The 19,752-nt window shown below is 33.8% G+C and overlaps 1 protein-coding gene across 12 annotated transcripts in view; it reads right to left on the bottom strand.

The window, feature by feature from the left end:
- Positions 1–19,752, bottom strand: part of VPS13B (vacuolar protein sorting 13 homolog B) — a 627,348-nt gene that overhangs the window by 540,437 nt on the left and 67,159 nt on the right. For all 12 annotated transcript variants that reach the window (XR_006725148.2, XM_045517216.2, XM_074352638.1 and 9 more), the window contains exons 13-15: positions 14,194–14,385; positions 6,703–6,872; positions 3,711–3,905 (exon numbers count right to left, since the gene is read on the bottom strand). Coding sequence is in view for 11 of the 12 variants with exons in the window: in XM_045517216.2 (XP_045373172.2) it covers positions 3,711–3,905; positions 6,703–6,872; positions 14,194–14,385 (557 nt within the window). In the remaining variant the exon portion in view is untranslated. The remainder of the gene's footprint in view (positions 1–3,710; positions 3,906–6,702; positions 6,873–14,193; positions 14,386–19,752) is intronic.

The raw sequence follows: 19,752 nt of genomic DNA, 5'->3' as shown, positions 1-19,752 counted from the left end.
GACTTAAAATATCTATATAACGGAATAACTTGTTAACAACCCTTGGCCAAGATTACAAACACTTTACCAGAAAAAAGAAGCCAGCGCAGGATGAACTGAGGTTGTTTTCACCATGACTGTTCATATATTTAGAAAGAAAATAAAAGTACTTAACACTGCAAACTAACAGTCTGAAGCAAAAAGAATGTCTGAAGCAGTAAGTATAACAATAATAAAAATTTAGTTGAAAGAAATGCCAACTTGAGTAAGATGACTTTTACATCATGTTAAATGAAAAGTTAAAAATGTAGAACCACCTTTTAAAAAATCCAATTAGAATCTAACAATTTAACTAAATCACCTTATTTTATATATGGGAAAAGTGAGAACCAAAAAGGATAAAGGGGGACTTTAGAATTACTTACTGCAGGAATAGAAAAAACAATCTTTCTCACCACTACCTCTCCTCTAACCATCAGTAAGATGCCATTTATCACCTCTTATCAGCAAATATCTTAAAGTAGCCTGGAGTATGCTACATTTTTTTCATTGCCTACTCATTCTTTAAATGCTTTAAATCTATTTCCTATTCATGTATCCACTGAAACAAAAAGAAACTCTGAACTGAAACCGATATAGTCTTTTCTTATGGAAAGAAAATCAAGTATTTCTAATTAAACAAGGTAACAATAAACAATAAGTGATTTTTCTTCACCTAGATTTTTTTCAAAACTGAACAGTGTCAAAAGCAAAATAAACAAATAGGACCTAATTAAACTTAAAAGCTTTTGCACAGCTAAGGATACCATCTCAAAATGAAAAGAAAACCTCAGAATGGGAGAAAATATTTGCAAGTGATGCAACCAACAAGAAACCAATTTCCAAAACATACAAACAGCTCATAAAGCTTAATTTAAAAAAAAAAGGCAACATAATCAAAAAATGGGCAGAAGATCTAAATAGACTTCTCTCCAAAGAAGACATCCAGATGGCCAACAAGCACATGAAAATATGCTCAACATGGCTTATTATAGAAATGCAAATCAAAACTACAATGAGGTATCACCTCACAACAGTCAAGAATGATCATCATTAAAAAGTCTAGAAACAATAAATGATGGAGAGGATGTTAAGAAAAAGGAACCCTCCTAAATTGTTGGTGGGAATGTAAATTGGTGAAGCCACTATGGAGGACAGTCTGGAGGTGCCTTAAAAAACTAAAAATAGACTTACCATATGATCCAGCAATCCCATGCCTGGGCATATACCCAGAGAAAACTGTAATTCAAAAAGATACATGCAACCCAAATGTTCACAGCAGCACTATTTACAATAGCCAAGACATGGAAACAACCTAAATGTCCATCAACAGATGACTGGATAAAGAAGATGTGGTATATATACAGTGGAATACCCCTCAGCCATAAAAATGAATAAAATAATGCCATTTGCAGCAACACGGATGGACCTGGAGATTGTCATTCTAAGTGAAGACAGAAAGAGAAAGAAAAATACCGTATGATACCACTTACATGTAGAAACTAAAAAAAAAATGCAAATGAACTTATTTTTACAAAACAAAACAGACTCACAAAGAACAAACTTTTGGTTACCAGCGGGGAAAGGGGTTGGGAAGGGATAAATTGAGAGTTCGAGATTTGCAGACACTAACTACTATATGTAAAATAGATAAATAAGAAGTTTATACTGTACAGCACAGGGAACTATATTCAACATCTTGTGGTAACTTATAATGAAAAATAAAAAATGAATATATGTATGTATATATATGACTGAAACATTGCACTATATGCCAGAAACTGACACAACATTGCAAACTATCTATACTTCAATAAAAAATAATGCAAATTTTTTTTAAAAATCTTCAAAAAACAAAAGGCAATGAAATAGTCAAAAGTCAAAGCTTTTTTTTTTTTTTTTAACATATTCAGTATTCTTACTACCAATGAAAAGTTTTTCTACATGCTATACTATGCCCAACATTTAACTTTCTGGAACATTTATCTTATCCATTGTAGCTGTAGTCAAACTAACCAAAATATAAAAGATAACTAGACAGAAAGTATAGCAAAATATTCCCAAAACATAATTTTATCTGGACTACACTGTAACTTTCACATTTCCCTAAAAATTCAAGTAAGTTTTTAACATATTAACAACAACTATGCCAATAACTTTTATGTCAGTATGGATGACACCCATACTGGTGACCGATGGCTTTGAGGGCCATTTTCCTTGAGGATAGGGCATGCTTGCTCATCTTTAATCATGAGTATCTGCAATATGGTAAGAACTTAATATTTACCAAATGAATGAATCCCAAAGAAGTAGAATATCTTGTAAAGAACTGCCTAAAACTAGACTTTTTCAACAAAACAAGGCAAATATGTTTAACAATATAATCTGATATTTAAGTTGTACCAATATTTTTTTTTAAATCACACACCTCAGTGTATTAGTTACGGGAATGAATAAAAAAGCACAAGTATAAAATATTCTCTATTAACTAACTTTCACAAAAACCTTCTGCCATTCTCCGCATGACGTAAAACACTATGATAGATCATTATAATAATGGCCCCCCAATGAAACACACTTTCCTGCGTCCACACCCCTTTGCAATATGATACTGTCACTCCTTCACCAAAGGAGTGAAATCTCCTCCATCTTCTTTTTTTTTTAACTTTTTTTATTGAGTTATAGTCATTTTACAATGTTGTGTCAAATTCCTCCATCTTCTTAAAAATGGGCTTTGCATGGACACTTGAAAAATGTGTTCTTCCACTCTACGTGGTTTGAAAATAGTCAGATTTTAACATCTTAAATTTAAATATGCCCAGAGGTGATCTAAAACTGCTATCTCTAAATTGGTTTTTTTTTTTAATTCTACAAACATGCGAATATTTAAGAACTGTAAAACATCAAACTATCAAGCACGAACCGATAAAATCAGGAGTCTATTTTTGGAGTCCTCCAACTTTTTAGTACTTTACATAAAATTCAGTGCATTTTTAGTACTTTTATTCTTGAATTCAACTTGTTACAGTTTCCCTTATCAAACAGAATTTGATTAGGTCTATGCTGATTCTGCTTAGATATTAAATATATAAGTGTTTGCTTAGCAAAAACACTTACTACTCAACATTTGAGTTTATCCATTTTAAGTACCTACATTGGGATGTATTAATAATTTACCAAAAAAAAAGGAGATGGAAGAGCTGAGCAACATCTCCAATAATTAACTTTATATAGCTTGATTTAAAGTAATAAAGTTTTCCTTTACATTAAAAAATTAAGATGAATTCAGTAAGAGGAAAATGACTAAAAAAAAATGTGTTAAACCCACTCTATAAAACATCATCTCACATAAATGTTCTCCTCAAAGAAATTATGAAGCCTTTAAAACATCCTTAGAAACTAAGTGTTCTTTCATACTGCTTATAAATATCAATGATACATAAAATCTTCAAAAATCACAATTAAATTATCTTATAAATATCAAGTTATTAACTCCAATTGAAGAAATCTTTAAAATAGGTACACTTTTATTTTTTATATTAATTATATTGAATAATGAATATATCCATATCTTACTTAAATCTCATCTTATGTAGTACTAATTCTGTAAAATTACAACAAAGAGAGAAGTTTTATTTAATTCCCACAAAGCCAACTAGATACTAATACAGGAGAAAATTCACTTTCCATACCTTAAGGTAGCAATGTGCATAGCAATAATGAAGCAGATTATCAGAAGGCTGAGTAAGGCTGCTGACCACATGCACCAACTGTTCCGCGTACATCGGCACAGAATGTTCCAGATTAATTTTATCCACCAGTATCTGAATCGATGGCAAAGGCCGAACAGACTGAAAGTTTGTAGTATTCATGAAGTTACTTGAGTTCTGGAAAATAACAGTATTCACTTTATATTTCAGGAGAACAGTGACTGATGGACAAAGCTGTCTACACAAGCTTCAGACTGACACAATGATATCAAATCATCCTGGAAATGATGCCTTCCTATGGGACTCTCTTACCATAACCAAATACAAACACCTTCAACATATTTTCAGATATGTCCCAGATTTCAAAGAATGTCTATTTAATACAAAATTATCAATGTCCTTTTAGCTAAAACTTTCATTATTTTCAATCAACTGGAATATTATCGCTACATGTCTCGGAACACTGAAGGTACTTTCTTAAGCTCAATAATTAAAAAAAAAAAATCCTAGATATCCCAGAGCCAGCCACCTTTTATCTTCTTTTCCTTCATTTAAAAGACTAAGAGATTAAGCACACAACTCAAGACAGTCTGAAAGATATGCCACAACAAGCAAAGTCTGCAGGACAGAAAAAATTCTGATCCGTATCATATCTACTAATAATAATCAAGGTAAAGGTTCATAAGTCCTAAGAATCTCGAGGTGGGTTTGGTATTTTCAGTGTTATAGAATCTTTCAAAGCTTCCCATAAATGCAGGTTAAGTTTCAAGATGTCCAGAGTACGAACTCTGATTAGCAAGCAACCCCTTCTAGTCCTTGAGCTTTACTCCTATACTTATAGCTCTCAATGAGGAACAGTATGACCTTCCGTTCAGGGGTATGCGAAAATATGTGGGAAGAGCAGTTTAATTGTTTTGTCTGTCTTTCATTATCACAATAACTCGGCAACAGTATTGGCATTTAGCTGGCATTGGCTAAAGATGGTAAATGCTACATAACCCTTCTTTAGTACAGAAAGCCAACATGGCACTATTGAGAAACACTATGCCTAAGACTAAGCTGAACGTACAATATTTTTTGACTCATTATTAATAATAATTTTTAAACCACCACTTATTGAGCAATTACTTTACTTTTTTAAGGAAATGTATTTCGATTACTGAAGTATACAGTAAAGGAGATAAATCTTAACTGTAGAGCTCAGCAAAGTTTTATGTATGTAACCACCACACATTTCAAATACCTTGAAGGCTCCCCTATACCCTTTCTCAGATAATATCAAATCCCACCAGAGGTAGCCAATATCCTCACTTCAATCACCATAGTTTTGTCTGTTCTTCAGCTTCATATAAACAGAATCACACAGAATATACTCACGTCTGCCTGCTTTCATCCAAAATAACATGTGAGAATTATCTACTGTTCACTCTTTGAGTTGACACATCATTAAAGAATGGCTCTCTTTATTTCTAATAATATTTCTTGTCTTAAACTCTACATTTTCTGATATTAAAATAGCCACTCTATCTTTTCTTTGATTAGCATTTTAAATAGTATATTTTTTTCTATCTTTTTATTTCTAACCAGTGTTATAACTTTCAGTTCCGGAATTTCTTTTGGTTCTCTTTTTTCAAACAGACTGAGGTCTTTTGAAATCTTCTACTTTTTTTTTTTTTTTGTCTCTTCTTCAACTTTTTAATCATAGTTAAACTTCTTGTCTGAAGTTCATGCCTAATCAAAATCAAATTTTAACTTTCTCCACTAAAATTCTCCCCAGGTGATCCCTTTACCCAGCAATTTAATAATTACTTATGAGTGGCAAATAGAGAGCAAATATACAAAATGAAACTACTGCAGCTTAATTCTCTGCCACACTTTCATACATTCTTCTTAAAGTTAGGACAATTTTGACTTTCAAAGTCATCATCATTATGTAGACATCAAAAGAAATATAACCCAAAAAATAAAAAATTAAAGATAACAGATAATACTTCATATATATACAGCAGTCTCAGAAAGCAACACATTGTAAATAGACCTTAAATATTAAGCATCTAATAAGTTCTCATTAACAGTAGCAGTAATAATCCTGGGTTCCTAATACACGCAGAATGGTTTACATGAATTATTTCACTGAGTATTCAAAATAATTTTAAGAGTTAGGTACTGTAGGGAAACTGCTCTGTGCCAGCTCCCTGACAATCTTAAAATCCATTTAGACCACAAAGGCAAGGCTCAACCAAAGCAGTCCATCCTGTGATACTACCAGAACAGGGGAAAATGGGTGAGGTGGTCTTGAGAGAAGCTGCTAAGAGACAATTTCTCACTTACCTTCGCATCTTGAGAAATGCTGCTATAGGACGTCTTCTCATCAGCAACCGTCATTCACATAAGATAGGGGGCTTTCCATCTGCCCCTCTCACAATACAACTGTAGGCCAAATAACTGCTTGGCTTCAGTGCGGAACTAAATCCTTGTCAAAAGGGTACCCTACCATGTGTGTTGTATGTCATTTGGCGCTCTGATTTCAAGGCTGTCCTAAAACGGACAAAGTGAGCTGATACCATTACTGATTTGCTTTTGTTGTCTATGTAAGTAATAAACTATCTAGGCTTGCTGCTTCTTTGCTGGCTGAATCTGTCAGCTTAAAAATACAATTTCCTTTTGTCTTTCAGAAAAGGAAAAAATGGTTTAGAGATATAAAACAAAGTTCATAAGGTGTCACTGCTTGTACATGGTTTGATATCTAGGCCCACGATCTTCAACATTTCTTTATAAAGCCTAAGCTACAGATTATTTATTTACATAAATATATATAAATTACTTTCTAACAGTTAAAATCATAGTTACATTGCTTTACCTTCATCATGGATAACTTATAAACAGATATTCTTTTACTTATCTTCTTCAACAATATCATAGAACCAACAAATATACGTATATGAGAAAACAAGTAATGAATCACAAAATATACCTTTTCTCCCATAATGACAGGTAGCAAATGGTCCAGCAAGTTGAATTCAGCCATGAAAATTGTGCATGTACATTTGAGGAGAGTAACACTTGTATGTCGAGTAGGAATATATTCCTCCAAAGACGCTACTTCCTCAGGATTCCGCATTGTTTCATTTTCATCCTTAATATCTAAAGTGAAATAATAATCAAGAAACTATTAATCTGTCTTTAAAAGAATAACACCTTCTGTTCATAAAAACACCACTGGGATCATGTAAAAGTAAGCCACAGACGGGGAGAAAATATTTGCCATAGACAGATACACAGACATCCATAGATATTGCCACAAAGGACTTGTACCCACAGCATGTTAAAAATCAAAAGCTTTAAAAACTTCTAAAAAACAATAATACACAAATAATTCAATAAAAAATGGGGAAAAAAAGACTTGAACAAGCAAAAGATAATATACCCAAATGGCCAAAAGATATGTCAAAAGTTAGTTAACATCATTAGGCATCAGATAATTGCAAATAAAGTCAAAATGTGATAGCTCTACACACCCACTGAAAAAGCTTAAAATGAAAAAGACTAAGAATACTAAAAGTTTGCAAGCATGTAAACCAAATATCAGCAAACTTTTTCTGTTAAGAGTCATATAGAAAATATGTTAGTCTTTTGGGCCATACCGTCTCTGTCATAATTACTCAATTCTGCAGCTGTAAGACAAAAGTAGCCACAGACAACACATAACTAAATGAGCCTGACTATGTCCCAATAAAACTTTATCTATGAAAACTGAAAATTATATTTCATATAGCTTGTCACAAAATATGAATCTTCTTTGTATTTTTTCCTACTATTTAAAATGCAAAACCCGTTATCAGTTCATAAGGTGCAGGAGGAGGCAGTAAGTCACAATTTGCCAACCCCATGATTAAGAGCAACTAAAAATCTCCTATAACTGCTGGTAGGCAGGTAAAGTGGTTCAACACTTTAGAAAACAGTTTGGAAATATCTACTAAAAGTGACCATATGCAATCCTTTTGCCTAAGTGATATTAACTCTTTAATACCCAAAAGAAATAAGTATATATGTTTATCAAAAGGCATGTACTAGAATGTTGGTAGCATCACTACCAAAACAACCAAAAACCAGAAACTAATCAAATAGTCATCAACAGTAAAATGGATAACCTAAAGGAGATAGACAAGTTTCTGGAAACATACAGTCCACCAAGACTGAATCAAGAAGAAACTGACCAATTGAACAAACCCATCACTAGAAATGAAATCAAATTAGCAATAAAAAACCTCCCTACAAATAAAAGTCCAGGACCAGACAGCTTCACCAGGGAATTCTACCAAACATACAGAGAAAAATTCATACCAGTCCTTCTCAAACTCTTCCAGAAGATTGAAAAGGAGGGAATACTCCCAAACTCATTCTATGAAGCCACCATCACCCTGACACCAAAACCAGGCAAAACACTAACAAAAAAGAGAATTACAGACCAATATCACTGATGAACATAGGTGCAAAAATCCTTACCAAAATATTAGCAAATAGCATCCAACATCTTATAAAAAGGATTATACATCATGATCAAGTGGGGTTCATCCCAGGGACACAAGGATGGATCAGCATACTCAAATCAATCAATGTAATACATCACATCAACAAGAGAAAGGACAAAAACCACATGATCATCTCAATAGATGCAGAAAAAGCATTTTGTAAAATTCAACACCCATTTATGATAAAAACTCTCACCAAAGTGGGTATAGAGGGAACATATCTCAACATAATCAAAGCTATATATGACAAATCTACAGCCAGCATAGTACTCAATGGTGAAAAACTCAAAAGCTTCCCACTAAAATCTGGGACAAGACAAGGATGCCCACTATCACCACTCCTATTCAACATAGTCTTGGAAGTCCAAGCCACAGCAATCAGGCAAGAGAGAGAAATAAAAGGGACCCAAATTGGAAAAGAAGAGGTAAAAGTGTCACTATATGCCAATGACATGATACTATACACAGAAACCCTAAAAGGTCCACACAAAAACTACTAGAAATAATCAAAGAATTCAGCAAGGTAGCAGGTTACAAGATTAATATTCAAAAATCAGTTGCATTTCTTTACACTAACGATAAATCAACAGGAAAAGAAAGTAAAGAAACAATCCCCTTTAAAATAGCACCCAAAGTAATAAAATATCTAGGAATAAATCTAACTAAGGAGGTGAAAGACTTATACATGGAAAACTATAAACCACTGATGGAGGAAACTGAAGAAGACTTAAAAAAATGGAAAGATATCCCATGCTCCTGGATTGGAAGAATCAATATTGTTAAAATGGTCACACTGCCCAAGGCAATCTACAGGTTTAATGCAATCCCTATCAAATTACCCAGGACATATTTCACAGAACTAGAATAAATCATAATAAAATTTATATGGAATCACAAAAGACCTAGAATTGCCAAAGCATTACTGAAGAGAAAGAAAGAGGCTGGAGGAATAACTCTCCAGACTTCAGACAATACTATAGAGCTACAGTCATCAAAACAGCATGGTATTGGTACAAAAACAGACATATGGACCAATGGAACAGAACAGAGAGCCCAGAAATGAACCCACAAACTTTTGGTCAACTAATCTTCGACAAAGGAGGCAAGAATATACAATGGAATAAAGACAGTCTCTTCAGCAAATGGTGTTGGGAAAACTGGACAGCAGCATGAAAATCAATGAAGCTAGAACACTCCCTTACACCATACACAAAAACAAACTCAACACATGGATCAAAGACTTAAGCATAAGACAAGATACAATAAACCTCCTAGAAGAAAATATAGGCAAAACATTATCTGATATACATCTCAAAAATGTTCTCCTAGGACAGTCTACCCAAGCAATAGAAATAAAAGCAAGAATAAACAAACGGGACCTGATGAAACTTACAAGCTTCTGCACAGCAAAGGAAATCATAAGTAAAACAGAGTGACAACCTACGGAGTGGGAGAAAATTTTTGCAAATGATGAAACTGACAAAGGCTTGATCTCCAGAATATATAAGCAGCTCACACGACTTAAGAAAAAAACAAACAACCCAATCCAAAAATGGGCAGAAGACCTAAACAAGCAATTCTCCAAGGAAGAAATACAAATGATCAATAGGCACATGAAAAAATGCTCAGTATCACTAATTATCAGAGAAATGCAAATCAAAACTACAATGAGGTATCACCTCACACCAATCAGAATACCAAATGGTGGAGAGGCGGTGGAGAGGTTGTGGAGAAAAGGGAACCCTCCTACACTGCTGGTGGGAATGCAGTTTGGTGCAGCCACTGCGGAAAACAGTATGGAGATTCCTCAAAAGATTAGGAATAGACTTACCATATGACCCAGGAATCCCACTCCTGGGCATATATCCAGAAGGAATCCTACTTCAAAAAGACACCTGCACCCCAATGTTCATAGCAGCACTATTTACAATAGCCAAGACATGGAAACAGCCTAAATGTCCATCAACAGATGACTGGATAAAGAAGATGTGGTATATTTATATAATGGAATACTATTTGGCCATAAAAACCGACAATATAACGCCATTTGCAACAACATGGATGTCCCTGGAGAATGTCATTCTAAGTGAGGTAAGCCAGAAAAAGACAGAAAAATAATATATGAGATCACTCACATGTGGAATCAAAAAAGAAACATAAATACAAAACAGAAACAGACTCATAGACATAGAATACAAACTTGTGGTTGCCAAGGGGGTGGTGGGTGGGAAGGGACAGACTGGGATTTCAAAATTTGTAGATACTGACAGGCATATGCAGAATAGATAAACAAGATTATACCGTATAGCACAGAGAAATATATACAAGATCTTGTGGTAGCTCACAGCAAAAAAAAAAAAATTGACAATGAACATATGTATGTTCATGTATTCATGTATAACTGAAAAACTGTGCTCTACAATGGAATTTGACACGTTGTAAATGACTATAACTCAAAAAAAAGTTAAAAAATAAAATGGATAAATAAGTTATGCTATATTCACAAAATGGGATACTATACTACAATGGAAAGGAATCTCACAAACGTAATGTAAGCTAAAGCTATAGATAAGAGTATATACTGTGTGATTACAATTACAAGAATTCTAAAATATGCAAAACTAAACCTAGTATGTTAGAAGGATGGACAGTGATTACCCCTGAGGTGAGAGTAATAACCAGAAGAGGGCAAGAAGAATTCTGGAGAGCTGGTAAAGTTCCAATTCTTGAACAGTTAGACACATAGATGTGGTTAACTTTACGAAATTCCCAGAACTATACCCTTAGGTTTTGTGTGCTTTCCAGTATGTATTTACACTTCAATACATAATTTTTAAAAGAGTGGAGAAGGACTTATAACTACTTAAGATTTAACCCTTATGCACTCATATATATGTACGTACAGGCAGCTTTCACTTCACACAGTTCTGAATTCCAACTACCTTGTTTTAGCTAAAAAAAAAAAAAAAGTCCCCAAAAAACACAGATCAAATATCAGCTCCCACAGTACAATGACTGTAAATAACTGCATAAAGTACTAACTTCACTACTAGCCCTAAAGTCCACAATCATTAGAGATAAACATCATGCTCTGTGACCAATCATGTCACTTCTTTTAAAGTCTGTCAGATTTGGTTACTGGTTACCAGTGTCTGTCATATAGCTCTGGCACAGACAGTAAAGCATGTACTTGTACTGATTCCTTGTTTACTAGTGATAAATCCATGTGACATTTTACAAAACTGGATTATCGAAATAATGAACTGGCAATCAAAGATGAAAGTGCAGTAAAGAAAAATGAAAATGCTGGAAGTGAAATTCTAATAAAAAACAAATGGAGTTACAGATGAAATGTTGACTGTGGGAATACTGACACTCCACAACTGGAGAGACCCTGATTGTGCAGCTAGGGAAACCTAGTGAAGACAAACATCAATGTAGATGAGAAAAGTGGTTGTGATAAAAAGGATGAAGATGTCCCAGAAGTGATGTAAGCAAAATACTTCCCATTAAAGGAACTCACAGAGGTTTTTAGGACATTGAAAGTGTATGGGATAACATGTTGGAATCTAATCCAAACTTGGGAGTTTGACAATTTGCCAAGACATAGGAAAGACATTTGTTCCATACTGTAATTTATATGACAAGAAGGAGACAGCACTGTTCAAACTACTAGTTTTTTTTTTTACAAAGAAACAAAACACTTAATTTGTTGCTATACTTTTTACTATTTTTTCACTTCTATAAAATTTATAGTTAAAGCTTTTATTGTTTTGACAAAAATATCAAAAAGTGTGGAATAACTAATTTGCCCCACTGATTATGATCACTTTGATTTCATTTTGCACAGTTTTATGGTCTCTAACTACCATGCAGAGAACTGCCTGTATACAGTCAGCTAGCAGATGTTCCTTATATACATCATATTCCAAATAAAAACTGAAATAAAAATTAATTTAATATACATGTATATGTGTATGTGTGTCTGTATGGCATAATTCCACTGTGGAACAGACTGCTAATTGCAAACTCCTCTTCTTCCTTTTAGCAACAAAACTTTCTGAGTTTTATGTCAGATAAATGGACTCCTTCAGAGCATACATTTTTCCAGCCTTCCTGGATGCTGGGTATAGAAATATGTTACTAAGTTTTGGTCAATAGGATGACAGAGCGGTTTGTTATCATTTAACAAGACTACGTACCTACTATTTTCTCTTGTTACTCCTTCCTGTTGACTAAAATTAGACCTTGTACTGGTAAGCGAACACTGACTGTGTGGAGGAGATACACTTCAGAGGATGGCAGAATAGCTAGAAAGAATTCTGGGTCTAACATAACCTCATAAAACAGAGTCACCCTAGTCCCCTGTAGTACCTACCAGCTTGGACTTTTACATGAGAAAAATTAATTATGTACTGTTTTTTGTGTGAATATTAGTTTTCATTTCTGTGGGATAAACACCCAGGAGTGCAGCTGCTGGCCTATACGGCAGTTGCATGTTCATTTTTTTAAAAAACTGCCAAACTGTTTTTAGGAGTGGCTATACCATTTCACATTCCCACCAGTAATGAATGAGTGACCCAGTTTCTTCACATCCTCCCCCAAACTTGATGTTGTCACTATTTTTTGTTCTAGCCATTCTGTACATACTACCCCAGCACTTCTCAGAGTGTCTGGCATGGAGCAGGCATTCAAGCAAGGTGCATGAAATGAATGAACGAACATATCAAGCACTAATTATGGACTAAGCCCCGGGTTGCATGCTTTTACAGGCACTAATCTTTCTAAACTAAACAAGTGGGTCCTGTTAGTGTATCATCTCGGATAAGAGTGAATGTGCTGTAACAAAAGAAAATACTAGAAGCATCAACAAAAACAGAAGCCTATCTCTCTTTCACACAACGTGAGTCTAAAGGGTCCATCCTGGCACGGTGCCATGGCACTGCTGAAGACCCAGGCTCTCTGTCTAGTTGCTCTGTCATCCTCAGCATGCAGCTCTCATCTCATAGTCTAAGCTGGAAGCTCCAGCTCTGCCATTGTAATTTTTTTCATCCAGAAATAAGGGGAAAAGAAAAAAAGGAAGACATGCTCTTTTCTTCTTAAAGCCATGTTACAAAAAAATTCACATGAAGTTCTGCTTACATTCCAGTAGCCAGAACGTAGTCACATGACTACATTTGGGACGTGGAGTCCTTATTTCTGTAATAAAATTTCTACCATAGAAATTTCTATTACTATAAAATAAGAGGAGAATGAATATTGAGGAGACAATTAAACCATCTGTCACAATAATTAAACTCATTATAGAGATAGAGAAATGGAAAAATCAGTCATGTTAGTTTAATTTCCTAAGGTCAGTAAGAAGTAGAGGTCAGAATTCAAACCATAGTCTCACCCCATGGGCTAAGTTCTTCACTACTCTATACACCCTCATCATGCTATTGTGTCCTAGAGTGCTTTACTGCATAAAAAATAAACATGTATTTTATGAAACTGTGATAACCAAATCTTCATACCATGTAGAAAATACCAGTCATACAGAAAATTCCTTATTACAAGTAAGACCTAAGTTTTCTTCAATGTTAAATGTGTATGTTTAGAACCCACCTTCATGTCTCTTCCTTAGAATTCACTATGGTAGAAGAATGGTCATATTTCATGAGTATCCAATGGAAAAAGTATCAAAAAGGTATGACAATAAAATACTGACAAATACTGGCAAATAAAGTACGTACTTATACAAGTAACTTCTAAATTTTGACTTCTCCCATAACTTAAAGATAAACTTAAGTGTAGAAGTTAACAACTAATTATATGAACATTAGATAAGAGAAAATACGCTAAAAAGGTTAAGTTTGCGAAATACAACAAATTGGATTATATAATTATTCAAATCAATTGGCAAGAGATTCAAAATTAAGCAAAAAACAAACCTGGCTTCAGTCTGCTATATGGTTCATATTCATGTTCCAGTGCACAGGCAATCATTTTTAAAATTCTATGTACTGCACTGCTATCCAAGCGAAAATCAAGAGGACCTACAACAAGGCTTTTGGTAGACTTTTCCTGAACTGTCCCCAAATCTTCACTTTTCCCTGAAGAAAAGTCTTGTTGATTTGCAGAACCTACAAGAAGTCAAATTTTATATTAATTTTTAAGCACCAGATATATCAAGGATATGTCTTAATGTTACTCTTATCTTTTTAGCTTATACCTAAATGCCTTGAAACGAATTCTCCATCAGCTGGATACACAGTACCCTACTGGAATATAGTTTTCTTTGTGCAGATGAGAAGACATTATCAACAAAAAACAAATAAAAAACAAGCATTCTTCGTATCTACTTAATGAAGTGCTATAAAATTGAAATGGTCATTCTTAAAAAATTATTCTCTAAAATCTAATTGGCCTATATCCAATAATTTTATGCACAATAAATACTATTATGTTGACTAGGAAGAAGGACTCTGGAGGAAGTTACATTTTACTATTATTTCATCTTAGACGTTTCACTGAAAAATAGATTGCTTAAAATTACATGTTCACAAGGTGCCTTGAGAATTTTATAATGACCATGGAAGTAAACAATAGGTATTACTCGTTCTGAACTTTTTCCAGAATAAAATCATTATGGCCATGCTCCATGGTGCAGAATCTAATTTCCTCAATTCCTTACCTGCCCATATATTGAAGAGGAACCAAAGCTGTCTCCTAAAGAAAACCCTGGCTCTACTTACCGGTATGTCTCCTTATCTACCATGTACACACCTTACATTAGAGATTTGGTTTTAACATATAAATCCACCATTTTAAGGGACAACATATATTAATTTTTTAACTCTTATGCCATTTTCTTTATTCAAACAAATATAGTTGAGTAAAACTTTCCAACATTTACTATCTTTAGAATCTAGGAAGGTCCAGTTGAACACAAAAATTCCTTATCTATGCCTTTTAATAACTTTTTCAAAAATACATTTCCTTCATTTCAAACAAAGGAGTTCAGTTTAATCTTTAGTCTCGGTACCACAGACAAAAAATAATTATTCATATATTCTTAACAAGATGATCACACAGAATTAAATGTCACAAAACATACAAAGTTAATCTTACGCATATTTTATGATCATTTTATGATACACATAAATAACAGTGAGTCACATTAGAAGTTAGGCATAAATAAAATACCATTCACATTTTAAAAATTTCTTTTCATAGCTAAATCAGGCATTTCTAAAGTTACCTGTTAGGATGAGGTAACTTAAACACAACCAGAAGAACTCTGGTTGAAAATCACAATATTCAAAAAACAAGGAAAATGTGCTGCTTTGAGTACTGAAGGGACTATTATGTCACTTTATGAGAAGACATTTCTTTTTTCAGATTGCCTCTAAAATAACAGAAGGCTTGTATTTTTTCCCAGATAATGCAACTTGATTATAAGGCAGTTTAAATTTAGATACCAGTGGCTTATCTGAAATGTAAAATTGTGAATGGCTTTTAGCTGTATCTTTTCAGCAAGGTATTTACTTGTAACCACCCTCAAGGCCTGGTCATTCCAGCTCCCTGAATATCTGACTATTCTCATTAAAAGTCAAGACAATATCCAGTTAGCCTAATAAAAAGGAAGGACCTGTCAGTCCCTCCAGGATAACCAGAGGCAACAAACCTGCACAGCCCACACCTATCTGTACTTTTATATCTAACAACACAAAATTATTCTTCTTCCCTTCTGAAGAGGAATCTGCAAGTTATCAAAACAACTCCATCAACCATTTGTGTTGTCAGTGTGCAAGAAGGAACTCTACTTTCATCTGTGAGAACTATATATCCCTCATTGTCCTCTTGCACTAGAGATTCACCTGCTTTCTTTCCCTACTAGTTCTAAAAAGTTGGCTTATATTTAACTTATACCTTATAAGTCTGAGTTTCAGTTTAAAAAAAAAAATCCATACCTTTATAGAAAAAAAAAAGAGAATAGCTCTACTCCAGAAGCTAGAAAATTAACCTTTAAAGAGAATAATGTAGGAATCAAGAATCCTTCTATTTCAACATTCACCTAAATTAACACCAATACTGTCACAAGATACCCAGATTCAAAGGGCAATGAACCATGATGCCTCTCTCTCATCCTTTTCCTCAATCCAATAACTGAATGGTTTCAATTTTATCTCTATGTCTCTAAAATCTTTCTATGGTAGATTACATTTTCAGCTATCTATTTTAGGTCCATAAAAAATTGGCAATAATTTCCTAAATAAAGACTAGAAAGGTAGTAGTTATAACAGTAATATTTAAAGTTACATTAATAAGAAATTTCATTTTTAAAACACTAAGTGCTTTCAAGTAGCATAACAAAAATGAAATAACTATCACAATGCTTATTAATATCAAGCAGGAGCCGCCAGAAATTTATAAACTGAATTTTTCTTCATATGCTATTTTATAATGTGAGCAAAGTACTACTACATCATTTACCAAAACAGAAATAAATAATATAACCTTTTTCTTACTGCATTTACTAGTTTTTTTTTACATTAAGTAGAATATTAGCGTGAGCTACTTAAAGCGTACCAATCAAATCTGCTTTCAAAATTTCAAAATTCACTACAAACTTCGTGAAATTATCAGTTTAATACTACATTCAGATAAAATAAAATTTAGGGCACTTTTTGATAATCTGGACCGAAGAAACAAACGTCGAGTCACAACCAATCAAGAATTTTAGATAAAATATTTCCAAGTTTTGAAATTAACATCTTGTGAAAATTCAAAATATTTTTCTTAGGCTCATAAATAATGAAAAATCTACAAATTTCTTGTTTCAAGTAATCCAAGAAAGAAGAAAATCTGAACACAGTGGTCATGAATGTAGGCTATAGATTTATACTAGTTGGGTTCAAATCCCATATAACAGGTATTTGATCATGGCCAAGTTACTTAACCTGTGTTAAGACTGGCTATTTACTTATCTGTAAAATGAGGGTATTATTATCTACCTTATAGGGTTAATATGAGGATTAAATAAGCTACTATACATAAAACACTTAGAGCAGCACCTTCCATTTAAAATCATTCAATATACATTAGCTATTATAATCACCGTCACTACATTATAAGTGACTATAGATTCACAATAAGAAGCAAACATACGAACACAGCTACCTAAAAGCAGGCAAAGAATAAATGAACAGATTACTGGGTGAATGAATACATTTTTGAAGTACATGTGACATTCACAAGTTAAATTAACAGTGGAATTTTATCATTTCCTCAAAAAAAATTATCCGCTCACAAAATTTCTGTGTAAGTGGTAAATCAATAACAAGAAAACGATTATCACAAACCTCAGAACTGCAGTTTCTTCTGGTGAGGGAGGGAGAAGACTGATAGAAAAGGAACACACAGAAGGCTCTAAGATGCTAACACTGTCCTGTTTCTTGGCTTGTGTGGGGAATACACAGATGCTTATAATTCTTTGCTATTCTGTACATAAATGCATAGAACTTTTCTGCTTGTATGTTCTGATCCATCATTTTGTTTAAAAAAAGTAAGGACTAAGATATCTATAATACTGCATACTATTCACAAGAATGGAATATATGAAAAATTCAAACACTAACTACCAGCCTCTCAGGCAGAAAACATACAGGCACCCTAGCAAACAGAAATCATGTTTCAATCTCTTAAAAATTCTAGAAGCAGAATATGTACAAATAACAAAACTTTCAGTGTTAGGTTTCCTTGAAAGGCCACTACTTCATACCCCATCTCCTCACAAGATACTGAATCCATAGCACATGCATAAGACATCACACTAAACCAGAAGAAACCTACCAACCTACATTTGGCAACTACAACACAATAACAATTTGCAAGTTCTTAGAACAGACTTCTGAATTGCACATTCATATACAGGTATCCCTTGCTTTTCAAAAGTTAGCTTTATGCCATTTCACTTTTATAAAAGATCTATATTAGTAGCTGTTTCCCTAACCAAAAGAAATCCAAAGGGGATTTTCACTTTTACAAAAAAAGGCAGAAATAGCATTCAGCATTTGTTTTGCAACAAGGCATTATAGAGGCAGTGCAAACCCCCAGCACTGAGAGTGGCACCACCAAGCTTCTTCCCCAGCAACTACACTCAGAATCTCAGCATCAAGCCATCATAGCTTTGAAGTGTGTCTGTGAGTATCTGTATTTTATCTCACTTTACTTTGTGCATCCATTAACAAGATGTGTCCTAAGGTAACTGCTTCTTCACTTTACACCACTTTGGATTACCAAAGGTTTCACAGGAATGCTGTTCTTCTGGACAGCAGGGGGAACCTGAAACATCTAATTGGTTACTGAAAATCTCTACCAATATCCACAGGTACCTCAAAACACAACTTTTCCTCCAAACATCTTCCCTCTGTGTCTCTATCTTCCTTAGTGGTTATCATTATCCACTAAGTAACTCAAAACCAAAACTTGATAAACTATTTAAATTTTGTTTTTAAATCAAGCAATGCAAAGGCAGTGAGGATTTTAAGCACAAAATTAAACCAGTCTGATTGCAGTATGAATTATAGGAGGGCAAGAGTGGAAACAGGAAGCCAGTAAAAAAGCTATTAGAATCTAGAGAAGATAGAGGATTAGACAAGAGTGGTAGCAGTGGTGCTTATGAGAAGGAGAGGAATTCAAGATAGATTCTGGAGACAAAATTTGACAAAATGTGCTGATGGTTAGGATGCTAGGAGAGAAGTGTGTCGTGATGATTCCCAGGTTTCTGGCTTGTGCAACTAGAAGATGGTAGAAAATTTTTCCAATAAAAGAAAACTGGAAATAGGGGTGAAATAGTAGGTGACCATGGAGGTATTACTAATTCAATTTTTGACATATTCAATTTTGAGATATATGTAAGATACAGAAGGGAAAATGTCAAGTATGTAAATACAGAAGGTACTTAAATCCATGGAAAAGAATAAGATTACTTCAAGAAGAGTTTAGGGAAAGAAGTGAATCCAAGGTTTCAGAACACCAACATTTAGAAATCCATTACAAAAGGAGGAAGCAGAAAATTACTGCTCTTTACTTCCTTTCCTTCCTAAACTGTTTTCATCTAACAAAACTTAACGATCCTTCAAGATCAACTCCTCTATGAAGTCTTCAACCCCACAGCCAAAAGCAGTCACTTTCTCACCTGGACCTCTTTTACCTGTGTGTTCATATTGCTATTCTTAACATGCTTTATTATTATAATCATTTATTTAAGTGCATAAACACTACCTATTGGTTTCTTAAGAAATGACTTGGTCTTCTTTGCCTTCACAATATCTAACTCATCACCTAACACAAAGAAATCATTAAAATATAAAAAATTAACCCAAAAAATGGTGAATCTTTTAACTAAATTTTCAATATGAAGACTGGAGCACTAAGCACAACACACTATGTTGATGTGCAAATAAAATATCAAATAGTTAAATTTTTGAAATCATTTGATTGCT

Source organism: Camelus bactrianus, chromosome 25, assembly GCF_048773025.1.
Source record: "Camelus bactrianus isolate YW-2024 breed Bactrian camel chromosome 25, ASM4877302v1, whole genome shotgun sequence".
In the NCBI taxonomy this organism is placed as follows: Eukaryota; Metazoa; Chordata; class Mammalia; order Artiodactyla; family Camelidae; genus Camelus; species Camelus bactrianus.
This window is presented reverse-complemented; position numbering and strand designations above follow the sequence as displayed.